This window comes from Semicossyphus pulcher, unplaced genomic scaffold (genome assembly GCF_022749685.1).
Source record: "Semicossyphus pulcher isolate SPU_LCO1_2020_fin unplaced genomic scaffold, fSemPul1.0.p SCAF_18, whole genome shotgun sequence".
NCBI classification, from domain to species: Eukaryota; Metazoa; Chordata; class Actinopteri; order Labriformes; family Labridae; genus Semicossyphus; species Semicossyphus pulcher.
The window spans coordinates 27,058,203-27,077,496 of NW_027211691.1; the positions used below are offsets into that span (position 1 = coordinate 27,058,203).

The 19,294-nt window shown below is 44.6% G+C and overlaps 1 protein-coding gene across 4 annotated transcripts in view; it reads left to right on the forward strand.

The window, feature by feature from the left end:
* Positions 1-19,294, forward strand: part of LOC138595609 (band 4.1-like protein 3) — a 46,724-nt gene that overhangs the window by 12,257 nt on the left and 15,173 nt on the right. Inside the window, exons 13-24 of one of the 4 annotated variants that reach the window (XM_069666938.1) lie at positions 2,513-2,596; positions 3,512-3,616; positions 3,705-3,802; positions 4,300-4,347; positions 6,361-6,390; positions 6,470-6,658; positions 6,912-7,373; positions 10,624-10,719; positions 11,010-11,723; positions 12,133-12,177; positions 12,404-12,502; positions 12,651-12,731. In XM_069666938.1, the coding sequence (XP_069523039.1) occupies positions 2,513-2,596; positions 3,512-3,616; positions 3,705-3,802; positions 4,300-4,347; positions 6,361-6,390; positions 6,470-6,658; positions 6,912-7,373; positions 10,624-10,719; positions 11,010-11,723; positions 12,133-12,177; positions 12,404-12,502; positions 12,651-12,731 (2,051 nt within the window). Of the gene's footprint in view, positions 1-2,512; positions 2,597-3,511; positions 3,617-3,701; positions 3,803-4,299; positions 4,348-6,360; positions 6,391-6,469; positions 6,659-6,911; positions 7,374-10,623; positions 10,720-11,009; positions 11,724-12,132; positions 12,178-12,403; positions 12,503-12,650; positions 12,732-19,294 lie in introns of all 4 variants that reach the window. The other 3 variants (XM_069666939.1, XM_069666941.1, XM_069666940.1) reach the window with 3 other exon arrangements.

The following is a 19,294-nucleotide window of genomic DNA, read 5'->3' on the forward strand; positions in this document are numbered from 1 at the left end:
GGTCTTAGTAGTACAGGTCTTAATAGCACAGGTCTTAGTAGAACAGGTCTTAGTAGTACTGGTCCCTGTACTTCTGGTCTTAGTAGTACAGGTCTTAGAAGTACTGGTCCATGTACTTCTGGTCTTAGTAGTACAGGTCTCAGTAGTACAGATCTTAATAGTACAGGTCTTAGTAGTACAGGTCTTAGTAGTACTGGTCCCTGTACTTCTGGTCTCAGTAGTACAGGTCTCAGTAGTACAGGTCTCAGTAGTACAGGTCCCTATAGTTCTGGTCTTAGTAGTACAGGTCTTAGTAGTACAGGTCTCAGTAGTACAGGTCCCTATAGTTCTGGTCTTAGTAGCACAGGTCTTAGTAGTACTGGTCCCTGTACTTCTGGTCTTAGTAGTACAGGTCTTAGTAGTACAGGTCCCTATAGTTCTGCTCTTAGTAGTACAGGTCTCAGTAGTACAGGTCTTAGCAGTATAGGTCTCAGTAGTACAGGTCTTAGCAGTACAGGTCTCAGTAGTACTGGTCCCTGGAGTACAGGTCTCAGTAGTACAGGTCTTAGCAGTACAGGTCTCAGTAGTACAGGTCTCAGTATTACAGGTCAGATTAGTACTGGTCCCTGGAGTACAGGTCTCAGTAGTACTGGTCTTAGCAGTACAGGTCTCAGTAGTACAGGTCTCAGTAGTACTGGTCCCTGGAGTACAGGTCTCAGTAGTACAGGTCTCAGTAGTACAGGTCTTAGCAGTACAGGTCTCAGTAGTACAGGTCTCAGTATTACAGGTCAGATTAGTACTGGTCCCTGGAGTACAGGTCTCAGTAGTACTGGTCTTAGCAGTACAGGTCTCAGTAGTACAGGTCTCAGTAGTACTGGTCCCTGGAGTACAGGTCTCAGTAGTACAGGTCTCAGTAGTACAGGTCTTAGCAGTATAGGTCTCAGTAGTACAGGTTTTAGCAGTACAGGTCTCAGTAGTACAGGTCTCAGTAGTACTGGTCCCTGGAGTACAGGTCTCAGTAGTACAGGTCTTAGCAGTACAGGTCTCAGTAGTACAGGTCTCAGTAGTACTGGTCCCTGGAGTACAGGTCTCAGTAGTACAGGTTTTAGCAGTACAGGTCTCAGTAGTACAGGTCTCAGTATTACAGGTCAGATTAGTACTGGTCCCTGGAGTACAGGTCTCAGTAGTACTGGTCTTAGCAGTACAGGTCTCAGTAGTACAGGTCTCAGTAGTACTGGTCCCTGGAGTACAGGTCTCAGTAGTACAGGTCTCAGTAGTACAGGTCTTAGCAGTATAGGTCTCAGTAGTACAGGTTTTAGCAGTACAGGTCTCAGTAGTACAGGTCTCAGTAGTACTGGTCCCTGGAGTACAGGTCTCAGTAGTACAGGTCTTAGCAGTACAGGTCTCAGTAGTACAGGTCTCAGTAGTACTGGTCCCTGGAGTACAGTTCTCAGTAGTACAGGTCTCAGTATTACAGGTCAGATTAGTACTGGTCCCTGGAGTACAGGTCTCAGTAGTACTGGTCCCTGGAGTACAGGTCTCAGTAGTACAGGTCTCAGTAGTACAGGTCTTAGCAGTATAGGTCTCAGTAGTACAGGTCTTAGCAGTACAGGTCTCAGTAGTACAGGTCTCAGTAGTACTGGTCCCTGGAGTACAGGTCTCAGTAGTACAGGTCTTAGCAGTACAGGTCTCAGTAGTACAGGTCTCAGTAGTACTGGTCCCTGGAGTACAGTTCTCAGTAGTACAGGTCTCAGTATTACAGGTCAGATTAGTACTGGTCCCTGGAGTACAGGTCTCAGTAGTACTGGTCTTAGCAGTACAGGTCTCAGTAGTACAGGTCTCAGTAGTACTGGTCCCTGGAGTACAGGTCTTAGCAGTACAGGTCTCAGTAGTACTGGTCCCTGGAGTACAGGTCTCAGTAGTACAGGTCCCTATAGTTCTGGTCTTAGTAGTACAGGTCTTAGTAGTACAGGTCCCTATAGTTCTGCTCTTAGTAGTACAGGTCTCAGTAGTACAGGTCTTAGCAGTATAGGTCTCAGTAGTACAGGTCTTAGCAGTACTGGTCTTAGCAGTACAGGTCTTAGCAGTACTGGTCTTAGCAGTACAGGTCTCAGTAGTACTGGTCCCTGGAGTACAGTTCTCAGTATTACAGGTCAGATTAGTACTGGTCCCTGGAGTACAGGTCTCAGTAGTACTGGTCTTAGCAGTACAGGTCTCAGTAGTACTGGTCCCTGGAGTACAGGTCTCAGTAGTACAGGTCTTAGCAGTACAGGTCTCAGTAGTACTGGTCCCTGGAGTACAGGTCTTAGTAGTGCAGGTCTCAGTAGTACTGGTCCCTGGAGTACAGGTCTCAGTAGTACAGGTCTTAGCAGTACAGGTCTCAGTAGTACTGGTCCCTGGAGTACAGGTCTTAGCAGTACAGGTCTCAGTAGTACTGGTCCCTGGAGCACAGGTCTTAGTAGTGCAGGTCTCAGTAGTACTGGTCAGTACCTTTTTGTCCTTGTTGGTGATCAGAGTTTTTATTGGTCCTCAGCTTCGAGGGTCACGCCCACATCATCTCTGTTTGGCTCTCCAGCCATCACATCATCCCCAAAAGTCAACGGTGGTACTCACACAGGTAGAGTTTCGTACTGCAGTAACACTGCTGCACTGTAGTAGTACTGTAGTAGTACTGCAGTACTACTGTAGTGGTACTAGTCTGTGATTGGCCACAGCTCTGAATGCTTCAATCAGCTTGTAAAGGAATGCTGTTTTCTGATTGGTTGGAGGGGCCTTGCTGAGACCAGCTGTTATTATATCTGTCCAATCAACTGTTCAGTGTTTCTGGTGTTGTGTTACATGTGTTCAGACCTTTGCCCTGTCGTCAACAACACACACACGTAGACACCCTCTCTCTCTCACATACACACACACACACACACAAACACAAACACACACACATTCAGTTCAGTATTAAGGTTGTCAATGAAGTTTTCAAATACTTGAAGCTTTTGTCAGCAGCAGAGGTGTGATCACATGATCCTGTCTCAGGTGAAACAGGAAGTGCTCCAACATGTTTCATTTTCCATATAAAGGCTTAGTGTCTCATTCAGTGACAGAGTGCAATAATGCATCATGGGTGCCAGTAATACACTAGATTACACACCTTTGCCCCACCCCTTTTAAATTGAGCCTGACAGGAAGGAGTTCTGACTCAGAATCATGTTAGCATTATTAGCAGCTTTAGCATTGTTAGCACTGTTACACTTGTGGACTGTAATAGTTGCAAAATTTTGTTGCCATCGTTAGCATTGCTTGCATCATGCTAACTAGTGGTGCGAAGGCTCATGGTGGTTCTGAATGCTGATTGGCTGATTGGCCCAGGCTGCCTTGCATGTCACCTGAGCTCTGATTGGCTGAACTTGCCATTGCTGTGCCAACGAGCAGGCGTAGCGCTTTGGATACTAGCTGAATCACCATGGTTACTGTGTGTGTGTGTGTGTGTGTGTGTGTGTGTGTGCGTGTGTGTGCGGGTGTGTGTTTGTTTGTGTAGATGTGGGTTCAGGGTTGTACGGAGCATCTAAAGCGATTGCCGTCAGTGACCTCATAACCACGGTAACGCCTGAGAGGAGGGTGGAGGACACAGTTGCGGAGCCAGGTACAGAAACAACCAATCAGATAAGACACAATCGATCAGGTCAGTCAGGTCAAACTAACCCCTCCCCCTGTTTCCTGTCTCCCAGAAGAGGTGGTGCTGGTTTTGCAGGAGACAATGGAGGAAGAGATCAGAGCCTCAGAAGTTTCTCAGCAGAGTCCTCCAACACCTCACAAACAGGAAACCAAGGTAACACTCACCTGTCTCACCTGTCCCAACAGTCTCACCACTCTCCCCTGCCTCACCTGTTCCACCTGTCTCTCCTCTCTCCCCTGCCTCACCTGTCTCACCTCTCTCTCCTGTCTCTCCTCTTTCTGCTGTTTCTCCTCTCTCACCTGTCTCACCTCTCTCTCCTGTCTCTCCTCTTTCTCCTCTCTCACCTCTCTCTCCTGTCTCTCCTCTTTCTCCTGTCTCCCCTCTCTATCCTGTCTCTCCTCTTTCTGCTGTTTCTCCTCTCTCTCCTGTCTCCCCTCTCTATCCTGTCTCTCCTCTTTCTGCTGTCTCTCCTCTCTCACCTGTCTCACCTCTCTCTCCTGTCTTTCCTGTCTGTGTTAAAACAGAAGAAATATTGAACAGCTGGTTGTGAACTCTTCAAAGATAAATAAAGTTTTGAGTGTGAGATATGTTCCTGTCAGATTGTCAGGTTAAAATGACTTCCTGAATTGAAGCTTCCTGTTTGTGTTCAGACTGAGCTGACTGATACGGCCGTGGACGGAGAGCTGACTGCTACAGAGGTACTGATGAGCCTGAATGCATCACGCTGCAACCTTATACATACAGTATATATAACCTTATTATATTGTGTATATGTATACACAGATCAGCCATAACATTATGACCACTGACAGGTTGGGCTGAATAACATTGATTATCTTGTTACAATAGCCCCTGTCAGTGGGTGGTATATGTTTGGCAGCAAGTGAACATTTTGTCCTTGAAGTTGATGTGTCGGAAGCAGGAAACATGGGCGAGTAAAGAAGTGAGTGACTTTGACAAGGGCCAAATTGTGATGGCTAGACAGCTGGGTCAGAGCATCTCCAAAACTGCAGCTCTTGCGAGGTGTTCCCGGTCTGCAGGGTTCAGTACCTACCAAAGGTTGTCCAAGGAAGGAAAACCGGTGAACCAGCGACAGGGTCATGGGCAGCCAATGCTCATTTATGTGCATGGGGAGCGAAGGCTGTGGTGCGATCCAACAGAAGAGCTACTGTAGCTCAAACTGCTGAAAAAGTGAATGCTGGTTCTGATAGAAAGGTGTCAGAACACACAGCATCACATTGTGTTGTGTATGAAGCTGCATAGCTGCAGAGTGGTCAGGGTGCCCATGCTGACCCCTGTCCACTGCCGTGCCTACAATGGACACGTGAACATCAGAACTGGAACACGGAGCGATGGAAGAAAGCGGCCTGGTCTGATGAATCATGTTTTCTTTTCCATCATGTGGATGGCCGGGTGTGTGTGCATCTCTTACCTGGAGAAGACATGACACCAGGATGCGCTATGGGAAGAAGGCGAGCCAGCGGAGGCAGTGTGATGCTTTGGGCGATGTTCTGCTGGGAAACCTTGGGTCCTGCCGTTCATGTGGATGTTACTTTGACACGTACCACCTACCTGAACATGGCTGCAGACCAAGTCCACCCCTTTGAAGACAGAATGTTCACTTGCTGCCTAATATATCCCACCCACTGCCAGGTGCCATTGTAACGAGATAATCAGTGTTATTCACTTCACCTGGCGGTGGTCATATATGTTAGTGCTGTCAGGCGATTAAAAAAATGAATTGATTTAATTACAGGCTTTGTAATTGTTAATTGGGATTAATGGCATATATCAATCATTTTTGAGAGAAGCATCACATCACATGTAGACTTACTCAGTCTGGATTACCCTGTTTCTAGATGTTGCATATTACTTCCACACTTTAAATGTTCTCTCTTCTTCACCTTTTTAAATGTTAACTCACAAACTATTTTAATCTGATCACCTTGTTTCCCTTCAGTCCCACCCAACACACCTGCAGCTCTGCACACAGCTGCTGGCCCCGTCCCTTCTTTCTGTTTGTCTCTCTGTCTGCGATGTTGACTCCACAGTCTGTTTTATTAAGTCACAAAAGTTATTCACAGCACATGAGCCCCGTGTGTAGGGATGTTATTAATGACGCAGTGTCTCAAACGATTGACAGCACTTTTCGACCCATCCAGTCTCTTCAGATGTCCAACATGAGTCTGGTTCTGCTCGAGGTTTCTGCCTGTTGAAGGAGGTTTTTCTGCCACTGTGCCGAATATTGCTAAGTACTGCTGATGGTGGATTCATGTTGGATCTCTCTAAATAATTTATGAAGAGTATGGTCAAGTGTCTTGAGATAACTTTGGTTATGATTTGGCATTATACAAATAATTTCATTGATTGTTACCAAATGACGTTGGCATCTTTTAAAGCTCTAAGACAGCAACAGACTTAGGTTTGTTTTAACAGGAAAAGACCGCTGCTCAATCAATGAGTTTATAGTCGGGACGCACCAGGGGATGTCTTTGTGTGTGTGTGTGTGTGTTATTCTATCATGTTTTCAAAGCTGCCGTATACGGTCGGAGTGCAGTTAATCTGCATTGATTTTTTGACACGTTATTTTTTCTGTAATTAATTCATCACTATTAATGTGTTATTTTGACAGCAATACAGTATATTCCCGATTTTGTTTCACAAACGAACACAAACCTGTCTGCCTGTCTGTCTGCCCATCTGTCTCTCAGTCTGATCAGGATGAAGACTTAAGAACTCAGGTAAGCTTCATGTAATTTACTATTGTTTTTTGTTTTATGCTGATCTTGTCTCAGTTTTTTCTTGCCTGTTTGTCTTCAGGAGACGTTCGAGAGTCCAGAGGAGGAGCAGAAACCTCAGAGCACCATTAGCGCCCTCAGACGCTCCTTTTTAGAGGAAGGAGGAGCAGGAGGAGGAGGAGTGATGACAGAGTGGGAGAAACGTCTCGCCTCCTCACCTCTACGGCGAGTCGACGACTCCCCGATGATTGAACCGCTGGAACCAGATGAGGTGAGGACGTTGATTATCTGTGCACATGAAACTGCTGACCTCTGCTGGTCAGTGAATGTAGCACTGACTCACCAGCTAACCACAGAAACTAGACATTCCTGTTTTTATAACAGATTCTGCACTAACAACTGAAACTTGAATGTCCCACTGTTATTACCGACACTGAACTAACCACAGACACACTATAAATGAGGCTCCTCCTCCTCTGTCCTCTGTCTTTGTGTGTTTGATGTTGCTCACCTGTACGCTCCAGGTGGGCAGATTTATATCAAACCAAGCTCCTCATCCAATAAGAGAGAAGAGCTACACTGTGGGGCGGAGCTACGACACAGTCTCTGGTAGGGTCGTCACCATGACAACCCATGACGACAGCTCTGATGTTACCATGACAACTGAGAGTATTGAGGTGGGCAAGCAGGTCAGAGTCATCCACCTGTCCACTGCTGATGATGTCATCAAAGGTGGCCCACTGATCACGATTCGAGAGGTGAAGACGCCGACCTCGCCCTCCGAGCCACCCCAAAGGGTCTCTGACATCATCAGTGATGTCATCATTGTATCTGACACCAGAGAAGGTGGATCCAGAAATATGGACCTCCTTGAGGGCAGGGCCTCCCTCCTTGCTCCTAAATCCCCACCTGATGAGCTTAACTTAAGCCCTGCCCTCTCGCCAGGTCACCTGACAGGCAGGACGTCGCCCTCAATGGCCAGAGTGGTATGCTGATTGGCTGATTGTTGGTTGGCATGGAAACAAGATTGAGGCACAAATACTGCGACCCCGCAAACAGGAAATGACGCCAAAACATGGCTCACCTGAGCCGGTTCAAATTGAACACCTGAGCTCCAAAAGCTGCTGTTGGAGGTCAGGTGAAGGTCGAGTGGTTAGGTGGAGGTAGAGTGGAGAACAGGTCAAGATCCGATGATCAGATGAAGGTCAGGTGATCAGATGGAGGCCAAGTGATCAGGTGGAGGTCAGGTGGTCAGGTGGAGGTCAGGTGACCAGGTGGAGGCCAAGTGATCAGGTTGAGGTCAGGTGACCAGGTGGAGGCCAAGTGATCAGGTGGAGGCCAAGTGATCAGGTGGAGGCCAAGTGATCAGGTGGAGGTCAGGTGATCAGGTGGAGGCCAGGTGATCAGGTGGAGGCCAAGTGATCAGGTAGAGGTCAGGTGAGAAGGTGGAGGTCAGGTGATCAGGTGGAGGCCAAGTGATCAGGTGGAGGTCAGGTGGTCAGGTGATCAGGTGGAGGCCAAGTGAGCAGGTGGAGGTCAGGTGATCAGGTGGAGGTCAGGTGGTCAGGTGGAGGCCATTGTGATATGGTGGGGGTCAGGTGATCAGGTGGAGGTCAGGTGGTCAGGTGGAGGCCATTGTGATATGGTGGGGGTCAGGTGATCAGGTGGAGGTCAGGTGGTCAGGTGATCAGGTAGAGGTCAGGTGATCAGGTGGAGGCCAAGTGAGCAGGTGGAGGTCAGGTGATCAGGTGGAGGTCAGGTGGTCAGGTGATCAGGTGGAGGCCAAGTGATCAGGTAGAGGTCAGGTGATCAGGTGGAGGCCAAGTGATCAGGTGGAGGTCAGGTGGTCAGGTGATCAGGTGGAGGCCAAGTGATCAGGTAGAGGTCAGGTGATCAGGTGGAGGCCAAGTGATCAGGTGGAGGTCAGGTGGTCAGGTGATCAGGTGGAGGCCAAGTGAGCAGGTGGAGGTCAGGTGATCAGGTAGAGGTCAGGTTATCAGGTGGAGGTCAGGTGATCAGGTAGAGGTCAGGTGATCACATGGAGGTCAGGTGATCACGTGGAGGTCAGGTGATCAGGTTGAGGTCAGGTGATCAGGTTGAGGTCAGGTGATCAGATAGAAGTCAGGTGGAGGTCAGGTGATCAGGTTGAGGTCAGGTGATCAGATAGAAGTCAGGTAGAGGTCCGGTGATCAGGTGGAGGTCAGGTGATCAGTTTAAACTCAGCTGTTCTTTGACTCCGAATCTGAAGATCAGATTTGTTTTTTTGTGTCTGAAATCATTTAATTCTCCTGCTCACAGTAAATTTTACATTATATATAATTATACATATAATATTATTATTATTATATTATATATATAAACAGAATAATAGAGGAGTATATACAGACAGTATGTGTATACTGCAAATAGTGATTTTATCCGCAAAATTAGAAACACTTTCGGACACTTAGATCATTTTCTCTGTGCAGTTAATTACGTTGTCACTGATATTTTTTCCTCTCAGGGCAATGCATGATGGGATATGTTCTGGATTTGGAACTCTAGAACACCAAATCAAATTCCTTGTATGTGAAAACCCACTTGGCAATAAACCTGACTCTGATCTGAGCTGCATTAGTGACTATTGGTTGTACTGTTTTAGTGATACATTGTGGGATACTTTGTGTCCACTGTATAGCATTTAATAATGCTCACTAAACATTCAGACGCTACAGAGTGGTGAACTCAGTGAGTACTGAGTGATTTCAGACACAGCCCCTGGGTTTAATTTTTGCGTGTGAGTTTTTTATGTTTTTAATGGCTGCCGTGGGGGTGGGGCTTATTTATTTTTCCTGCTCCTCACTTCCTGTCAGGCCTTGTTATGATTGGTTACGTTGCCTCTCTGACGCTTTTCAGCTAGTTTGAATCCTTCACAGTTTCAGGAGATTTGAAGTTTGGTTCTCTTTGGCGCCACCTGTGGTGATAGACAGTAACTGCAGGTGTGATTTGAACACCACAGGGATCTAAAGAGGGTCAGCTGTGACATCCTCTACATAACCCTGTTTCTGTGTGGATGTGTGAGGAGAAAAATGCTTCTTCACACACAACTTAGCCTGAGTCTGTTTAGTTAGCTCCACCCACCATGTCTGGCCGACCAATCACTACTGATGGGAAATGTTTCACTAACTGGTCGCAGCTTCAGATTAATGCAGGAGAGTCAATCCTGCAGGTTATTATTCCGGTGATGCAAAGTAAATATTAAAACATTTATTTACAGTTTAACTGAAGCTTCTCGTCTGTCATCCTTCAGGTCTTTGTTTTACACACAGAGAGGTCATGTGACCATGGTCGTGTGACTCATGAAAGTACAATGAGTTATCTGCTAACATGGATCAATACAAAGGAACAATGACCATAAATAGGGATTATTTTGGTTCTCACTAATTATTTATATAAAAAATGTCATTAATTTAATAGTTTAATTTCTGTTATTGAAAAAATAGTTACCCATAATGCACCAGTCAGGCAAGACTGTACTCTGCTCTGCTTTGTTCAGATGTCTCTGAGGTGAAAAAGTAAACGTATAAAGTAACCGTTCTGATCTGTTAGGCGTTACCTGCTGGGATCCAAATCCCAAAATGCAAATTCATCAGTCAGACAACTTTCTGTTAAGAATTCACAGAGAGGTTGTTTTGATTTCTGTGTTCAGAACGAAAACGTCGAACGAACGACTCTGAAGAACCGGAGCGGACAAACATTCAAACAGCAAAATAAAAGTCTAAAATGATTATTAAAGGGCTTTTATTTTGTATTTTGGTTGCTGCTATTTTCATTACCTTATGTTTTTCTACCCCTCCTTCTGTCTTATCCTTTCTGTAGCCTACAAGTATGACTCACCTGAGAGTGCTCTGTTACATCACTTCCTGTCTGTGTAAAAAAAGTAGTTCACAGCTCAGTAGAAACAGAAGTAGAATGACGTTTCTGCATTAATAAAATGTGTTTGACACAAGAAACTCTGATCAGTAATATTAGACCGATTGCTGATTTCTGTGAACCTCGCCCACCTACGCTGACCATGCCCCACTTCCCCCTGACCACGCCCCTGCATGGCTGCTGCTTAGCTGAGTGTTTCTACTAAGAATCAGTTTTCATTTTTATTTTTTTGTACCTGACTGTGTCTCTAACTTTCGTGTGTGTGTGTGTGTGTGTTTGCGTGTGTGCGCTTGCATGTGTGTGTGTTTGTGTGTGTGTGTGCAGCCTAAACCTACATTTGATGAAATGTCTCCTGAGCTGACCGCTCTGCTGAAGTCGGCCAGAGAACAAAAAACCTTCAGAGATCACAACCTGCTGAAGGTGCCTGTCTGTTTACCTGTCTGTCTGTTTACCTGTCTTGTCTGCTTAGAACTTTGTCTCATAAACTGAGAGTGATGATGATGAAGATACTGTAATATGTTTGTATTTATAAGTTATGAATGTGCTGAAACATCGTGACATAAACTATTCATGTTCAGTAGAGTGAAAACTTTACTTTCATGTACTTCGTTCTGTAAACTGAATATTATAACTCACCTGGCTCACTGCGCTGAAGACCCGCCCCCTCACACCTGATGAATGTATCCTTTTCTCTTGACTTCATGTTTCAGACGTCAGAGAAGGTGGAGACAGTCTTCCTGATGACGGAGCCATGTGACCAGGATCAGCCAATGGTCGACCAGCCTCAGGTAGCGACAGGAAGTCTCGTGGGTCCACCCCCTCAAAACCCCCCGCCCGCTCCACCAGGGGCCTACATGACGCAAACTGATGATGTCACAGAGGATTGGGCCAATGATGATGATAGTAACAATGCTAATGATGCTAACCAGGCTAATTGTCAAGCAGATAAACATGAAGTCAGTGATGATGAAGTTAGCGATGATGAGCCTAGTAGTGAGGTTAGCAGTGATGATGCTAGTGATGCTAGTGAAGATGCTATCAGTGTGTTAGCGCAGGCTGCAGTGGAGGAAGCCATGGAGGCTGCAGTCAGACAGGGTCAGAGCACAGAGGCTAATGATGTTAATCAGGATAGCATTAATGCTAACTTTGCAATTAGCCACAGTGAGCAGCAGCTCACTAGTATGGAGGCTAACAACAGCCCCAGACCCGGTTCTGTCCTGGAATCTCGACCTGCCTCAAGTCCGTTTCGACGTTACCATGACGAAAAGGACTCTGACAACTCTGAGGAGGACGAGGGGGGGTGGAGGTTTGGAGAAAACTCCCCTCCTCTCTCTTTACCCCGCCCCACCTCCTTCTGCTCGACCAATCGGACGCAGCCTTCTGACCAAAGTGATGATGACGAAGAGTCCGAACCTCTGCAGGAGGTAACATCTGCCCCAGTCAATCCTGCCTCCCTTAATCCTGCCCCAGCAAATACTGCCCCAGTGAATCCTGCCCCAGCAAATACTGCCCCAGTAAATCCTTCCACAGTGAATCCTGCCCCACCTAACAATGCCCCAGTCAATCCTGCCCCAGCAAATACTGCCCCAGTGAATCCTGCCTGTGTTCCCAGTTAAACTGATGTTCTCAGTCTAACATATTGAGAATCTTGGTTCTTCATGTTAAGGAGGAGGTAGCGCCCTCTGCTGGTAACATGAATCAATATTAATAACTCAAATAATAAGAAACTTAGCAGATTAAACATCAGAAGTAATTTGTGAATTTGAGATTAATAATCTGAAAGTTAAAACGTATTTAGAGATGAATAATCTCTAAATGTGTGTGTTTCTTCAGGAGGTCCCGGTGATGAGGAAGACTCTGACATATGAAGTTCCAGGGGTGAGGACTCGTTCATGATTTTAAAGATGAGTTTAAACTGATCAATAACTGTTCATTGTGTTCACCATCACTACAAACACGTGGTGCATTCAAGGACAATCAAATCAAAGAACATCTGAATGTTTAATTTAAGTGCTTCTTAATCTTCATGTTTTCTGCCTGCAGGCTTCACTGCATGTCGATCAATAACTTTCATTGATCAGATGTTCATGCGTTTGTGTTTCAGAGCCGAGTTGACCCTGATCCTCCTACAGGTCTGCTGCTGAGCTCTCAGACCTTCACTGCAGAGACCCCCAACACCAGCACCACCACACACATCACCAAGGTAACACCTGTCACCATGGTAACCTTTTCAGTTCACACTGTAGTTTGCACGTGTTTCAGTAAATCTGCAGTGACTCGCTGTGAAGTTTGTTTGACATCAGAGAAACAAGAAACATGAAAAGAAAAATTCTGTCTGGTTTTCTCCTCAGACGGTCAAAGGAGGAATCTCAGAGACCAGAATCGAGAAGAGAATCGTGATTTCAGGAGACACAGAAATCGACCATGACCAGGTACCAGTCCGAAAATCTATTTTTATTCTAAAAGCACAGAAAATATGAAGTTGTTGAAGACGTTTCACCTCTCATCCCAAAGGCTTCTTCAGTTCTAAACTGACTGGTGGATGGAGCTAGAGGCTCTGTAAGCCTCTAAGCCTCTGTAGGTCATTAGTATGCTAATAGATGTTAGCATTATTAGCTAGAGGTATAAGCCACTGTAGGTCACATGTACATGTTTGTTAACTGGAGAGTAGTCGGTTAATAGGACATCGAATGTTACTAAATAGTGATCTGATAAAAGAGGATTTTGTGGGAAGACAATTAAGTTTTCTGTTTCAAGGCCGTAAGCTAGAACAAGGTGGAGGGTGTGGTTAAAGCGGTGAGTAGGCTGGTTTACACTTTGAGTGAAACCAATAGAGTCCAAAAGGGACATAAATGCCATGCTAAGACTATCATTATCAACATCTACATGAATATTGAAGTCCCCTACAATAATTATTTGATCTGAACTCAGGACTAAATCTGATAAAAACGCCAGGAGGGCGGTATACTATCACAAATAAAACAGGCTGTAAAGTTTTCCAGGCTGGGTGTGAAAAACTCAGAACAAGGCTATTTTTATTACATTTTTTTTATTTACTCCTTTTTTATTTAAGTTTGAATTAACTGTAATAACAGGCCTGGGTTGGGGGGCAGACACAGTCTCTATAACATTAACATTGTGGCTGGGAAAGTGCTCACAGGGAAGCTCAGAGGAGTGTGTAGGACTACAGCTCTGCCTCCTGGGGCCTCATTTATAAACGCAGCGTACGCACAAAAGAAGGCGTAGGCCACTTTCAAAGCAAACTTTGTAAATGGACTGTACTTATATAGCTCTTTTCTAGTCTTTGCGACCACTCAAAGCTGCTTTTACACTACATGTCACATTCACACACTGATGGCAGAGGCTGCTACGTAAAGTGCCAAACTGTCGATCAGTTATCACACTCATACCCGTTGACGGGAAAATGTGCGGCCCTCCACGCCAGCTCTGACCCATGCGTACGGACATTTTGGAGACGGGAAATTGGCGACGCAGATGGTGAGGTGGTGAACTGAAGCTAGGTTGTCTATTGATGCCATTTTTTTTAATACTTTTATTTTATGTAGTTTTTTTGGAACATACTTTTACATACAAACATACACATTTACACATATACCTACACACACACACAAGAACACATAAACATGAGGTCATGGTTTGGTCTGTACAAGGAAACATGAATTTAGATGAGATAATACACAAAATGCATACTCGGTCACACATACTGTATTTACGATGAATTCTTTTCCCCCGCTAAATAAACACAACATTTCTCCCATCGTTTTTCCCCCAGCTCTTTTGGGAGCTGTATGGAATAGGTCATTTGCTCTAAAAGATGTAGTTGTTTTACAATATTAATAAAGATACCAGCAGTAGGGCACTTTCTCTGAAGCCAGAGTTTTGTAATGGCCTTTTTACTTGATGCCAGCAAAATCTTTAGGAGGTAGGTATCATATTTACTCAGTCCTTCAGGAATATGTCCGAGGTAAAGCGAGATGAATGTTGTACTAATGGTGAAACCTAGAGTTTTTGAGATAATTATTGCCACTTCCTTATAGGAAGGCTTAATAAGGGGGCAAGACCAGAAGATATGAGCATGATCAACCATCATCTCTCCACATTCCCTCCAGCAGCAGAGTTGAATGCCACTTTGTTTGGATTTCTGTTTGGGAGTTATAAAAGAACGTATTAAGTTTTTCCAGCAGTAGTCCCTCCAGGTCCAAGAGTTTGTAGAGGATGATTGTGTCTCCCAAGCATGCTGCCAAGTGTCTTCAGTTATTTTGATGTCCAGTTCTTAAACCCCTCTCTGTTTAACATAGTCCGTATTGTCCTTATTCAGCGTTGTGATGGCATGGTATAGCTTACTTACTAAGCCTTTATTGATCTTTGAATTGTATGCGTCAATGAATATTTGAATCAGACTAGGTGTCTCTTTTGGGCCAGGAATGTTAACCTCTTTACAGAAATAATCACGCAACTGTAAATACCTGTAAAAGTCCTGCCCACCAAGCTGATACGTTTGACATGTCATCAAAGCTGATAAACTCTCTTACACAAGGCAGTAATACCAACATAAGCCCACTGTTTGTATCTACCATCCAGAGATGCTGGGACAGAATCAGGGTCGTAAGCTGGCCATCTGAGTAATTTAACCTCCTGCTGGAGTTGGAAATACTTGATCACCTCGGACCATGTTTTTGATGAAAGATTTACCCATTGCTGTATGTAACATTTTCTTCTCTTTCTTAACAAAGCCAAGCAAAGACTATATTGGGGTATTTGTCAAACTTAGCTCCATACTCTCCCCATACCTAACCCTAACCCTACATAAGATGGGTCACACCAGTATACCAGAGGTCTTAACAGGGCTGACAAATAATACTCTTTTAGGGAGGGGAGAGCCAGGCCCCCCCTATCCACAGGCAGCCGAGGAGTGCAAGTTTTCCCCTTGGTCTTTTTTTATTGATGATTTCCACTGGGAGTGATAGAAAGACAAATAATAATCTGGGTAGAATATTCATTTTTACTGCTCTACTTCTGCTGCCAAAGTCCAGGGGGAGCAAACTCCCACCATCAAGATCTTCAAATATGTTTTTGTTTATGCAATTATAGTTAACATCAAATAATTTTGACAGATCTTCAGATAAATTTACTCCGAGGTATTTGATGTGGGAGGGTTAGTTGAGGTTATATTCCGCAGTAAGTTCTTTTGTGGGGGTGTAATGAAATATCATAACCTGGGTTTTATGTACGTTAAGCACATACCCTGAGTATGACCCATATGTTTCCAGCATTTTCATTAAAAGAGGTAGACCCGAGCTTGGGTCAATGAGCGTGACTAGAACATTATCCGCGTACAAACTCACTTTATATTCCTCTTCTCCCATAGTTATACCCTTAAATTGTGTCTCCTGCCGTATCATTTGGGCTAAGGGTTCGATGAACAAATTGAAAAGACTGGGGCTAGCAGGGCAGCCCTGTCTGCAGCCACGTTGGAGAGTTATAGGATTTGAGAGGCTACCATTAATCTTTATTCTCGCAGTAGGAGGAGTAGAGTGCCTTAAAAACCGAATCTCTTCATTACTAAAAAGAGGAATTCCCACCCAACCGAGTCAAATGCTTTTTCAGCATCTAAACTAAGGATATGGAACCAATTTTCCTCTCACTGATCTGCTCAATAACGTGCAGTGCTCTTTTTACATTGTCATATGTTTGTCTGTTTTTTATGAATCCGGTCTGATCCTCATCAATAAGCTGAGGCATCACTACCTCCATTCTCTTAGTCAGGATGGCAGCGTATATTTTATAATCTATGTTTAGGACACTAATAGGTCACTAATAGGTCTGTAGCCTTTACAATCAGTCCTGTCCTTGAGGGAGGGGGGGAGCCACCTTTTAAAATATGGTTAAAACAGTCCTCCAATAGGGGGAGCAGGTGGTTTCTCATTGATTTATACCATTCAGGGGGGAATCCATCCGTGTCGGGGGACTTACTATTACTGAGACTTGAAATAGCTTTGTCTATTTCTTCCCTGGTTATTGTTGAGATTAGTTTGTCATTAGCTTCTTTACCTAGACTAGGAAGATCCAGAGAATCTAGAAACTCATTAATAGTATGTGTGTTGGCCTGGTCTGGTTGGGAATATAAGGACTGGTAGTATGTTTCAGATGTTTTCTGTATACCATCCAGGTTATTAATAGTCTTACTTGAAGCAGGATCTCTAATCTTATGAATCTAATCTTATGGTGTTTTCAGCCTGTTGTTTTCTGAGTCTCCAAGCCAACAGTCTCGATGCTTTTGGACCTGCTTCATAATATCTTACTCACTTAATAGTTTATCTCTCTCCTGTTTGGTATTTCTGATTTGTTGTGTAATAGAGGGCTCTTTATTAGTGGTGTGCATTTGCTCTAACTTTCTAAGATCTTCTTGCAGTCTCAAAAATGTTTGATTTTTAAGTTTTTTCAACAAGGTTGTCCTGGCTATAATCTTTCCCCCGAGAACAGCTTTAGCTGCATCCCACAGTATCCTAGGATTTACCTCCCCATTATTATTATCCTGTAAGTATAAGTCAAGGTTTGTCTCCATTTCATGGTCCGAGAGGTCCCTCTGACCTATCCTGCAATCCTTCAATCGATGTAGATCCTTGTCATACATAAAGAAGTAATCTAATCTCGAATAAACTGCATGTCGAGCAGAGTAAAATGTATACCCTGGAGATGCTCCACGCATGGACCTCCACACATCAGACAGTCCCAAATCTTTAAGTGACTTTTAGACGTTTTTCAGTAGGGTTCCTTCCTCTCTTTGTATTAGTTGTATCTAAAAAAGGATTAAGGAGTATATTAAGATCTCCTTTGCAAATAAGAGTTCCACATGTCTGCAGTGCTATCAGGTCAAACACCTTTCTAAAAAAACTAATATCACTCCCAGGAGGAGCATAAACAATAAAAAGAGTTACCTCTTTGTGGTCTATTTTATTTCAACATTATAAATCTGCCATCTTCATCGCTTATTTCTGATAGGAATTCAAACCGAGTTGAATTTGAAATTAATATGGCAACTCCTGTTTTTTCCCCTTTTTTATACGAAGAGAAAAAGGTGTTTCTAAATCCCAATGTTCTAAGTTTTTCATGTCCAGCACCCGAGAGGTGTGTCTCCTGCCAAAATGCTATATTTGGTAATGGTAAATGGTAAATGGACTGTACTTATATAGCTCTTTTCTAGTCTTTGCGACCACTCAAAGCTGCTTTTACACTACATATCACATTCACCCATTCACACACTGATGGCAGAGGCTGCTACGTAAAGTGCCCAACTGTCAATCAGATACCACATTCATACCCGTTGGCTATGCCACCGGGAGCAATTTGGAGTTCAGTGTGTTGCCCAAGGACACTTCGACATGTAGCCTGACGGAGCTGGGGATCGAACCTCCGACCTTCCAATTGAAAGACGACCGACTCTACCACTGAGTCTCCTTTTTAACTTCATTCATCATTAATCATTTTGCTTCTTTTAATTGGATTATTTAGCCCGTTTACATTCATTGACAGTATCTTATACTGTTGGTGATGCATACATTTTTGTTTTGAAATATTGCACTTGTAGCATCCCAGAGCTCAAGGAATAGAACACGCTGTAACAAAGAAAACTGGCAGAACAATGAACAGAGCTTCCATCAGTAAGGATAACATGTAACCTTTGACAGTGAGGGGGTCAGCCACAAGGTGGGGTCCCTTGACAACAGAAATGTCTGAGTCTTGTGGCTCTTTATCTACGGTCCATGGGTACCAGCCTCCCATTATTTATATAAAATAGAAAACGTGTAGATATAGGCTTAATGAAATCAAAATAAAATGTCACTCTTTTTCTGACCTGTTCACTCTGCGGCAGAGGCGTGACTTTGGGTCCAGTGTGCATCTGCGTCCTACCATCATTTTAATCCCAAAACTGGGGTGTAAAGTTCCTCATTTATCTCCTCCTGCGGCTCCAGATTCCATCCTACGAAACTCTCTTAGCTTCTCCCGGATCTGTCGCTGGAACCGGTTATCCTCTCCGCCTCCCCGTGTGTCGTTGGTCTCCCAGGGTAGAAGCCGGGCCAGCGTCTCCTCCGAGATGACCCTGCTCCGAGAGCCCTTCGAGACCTCACCAACCGTAAATCCTCTCCTTCGCAGGTCCTCTGCTGCTTGTGCTGCGGTGCTGTACATGACGGTGCCCGTCTCGAAGAAGACGCGCATTTTAGTTAACGGTGTCTGGAAGCGTACTCCTTTTTCCTTTAACGCTCTCTTAATTGGTATATATTCCTTCCTCTTATTTTGCACATCCGTGGCATAATCATGATCAAAATATACTCGCTTGTTTTGGACACGCAGCTCCTTCTTCCAAGCCGTATGGAGTATTTTTTCTTTAACTGAGAATTGGAGGAATCGGACCACCAGAGAGCGCGGAGGGGCGGTGGCGGGTGGTTTGAGTGCCCAGGCGCGGTGAGCGCGTTTTATCCCCGGGTCACAGTCACAGGCCAAAATCATCACCAAGTTCTGACTTTATGAGTTTTTTCACAAAAGCAACTGCTGATGTGTCCTCTGCGTCCTCAGGGACGCCGTAGATCCTTATGTTGTTGCGCCTTGAGCGTCCCTCGAGATCAGATATTTTGTCTTGTAGAGAGCGTTGATTGACTAGTAGCTGCGTCAGGGTATCTTTGACTCCGATGTCCCAACGCTCCATTTCGGCCATGTTGCCCTCCACCCCTCGATGCGCTTCACTACCCCTTCGATCTGGCCATTTGTATCCTGTAGTTTTGTATTCATTTCCGTCTTAAATTATTGCATTTGTTTTTTTATGTCCTCCCGAAAACGTGACCTGAATTCCAAGAGATCTCTTTTCAGGTCAGACTGGATCACCCCCATCCCAGCAGCAACAGCTTCACTCACCACTTTGCGAATAGAGTCCAAAGTTTCGTTTGCTGTGTTTTCGCCATCTTGTCCCGTTGAATTT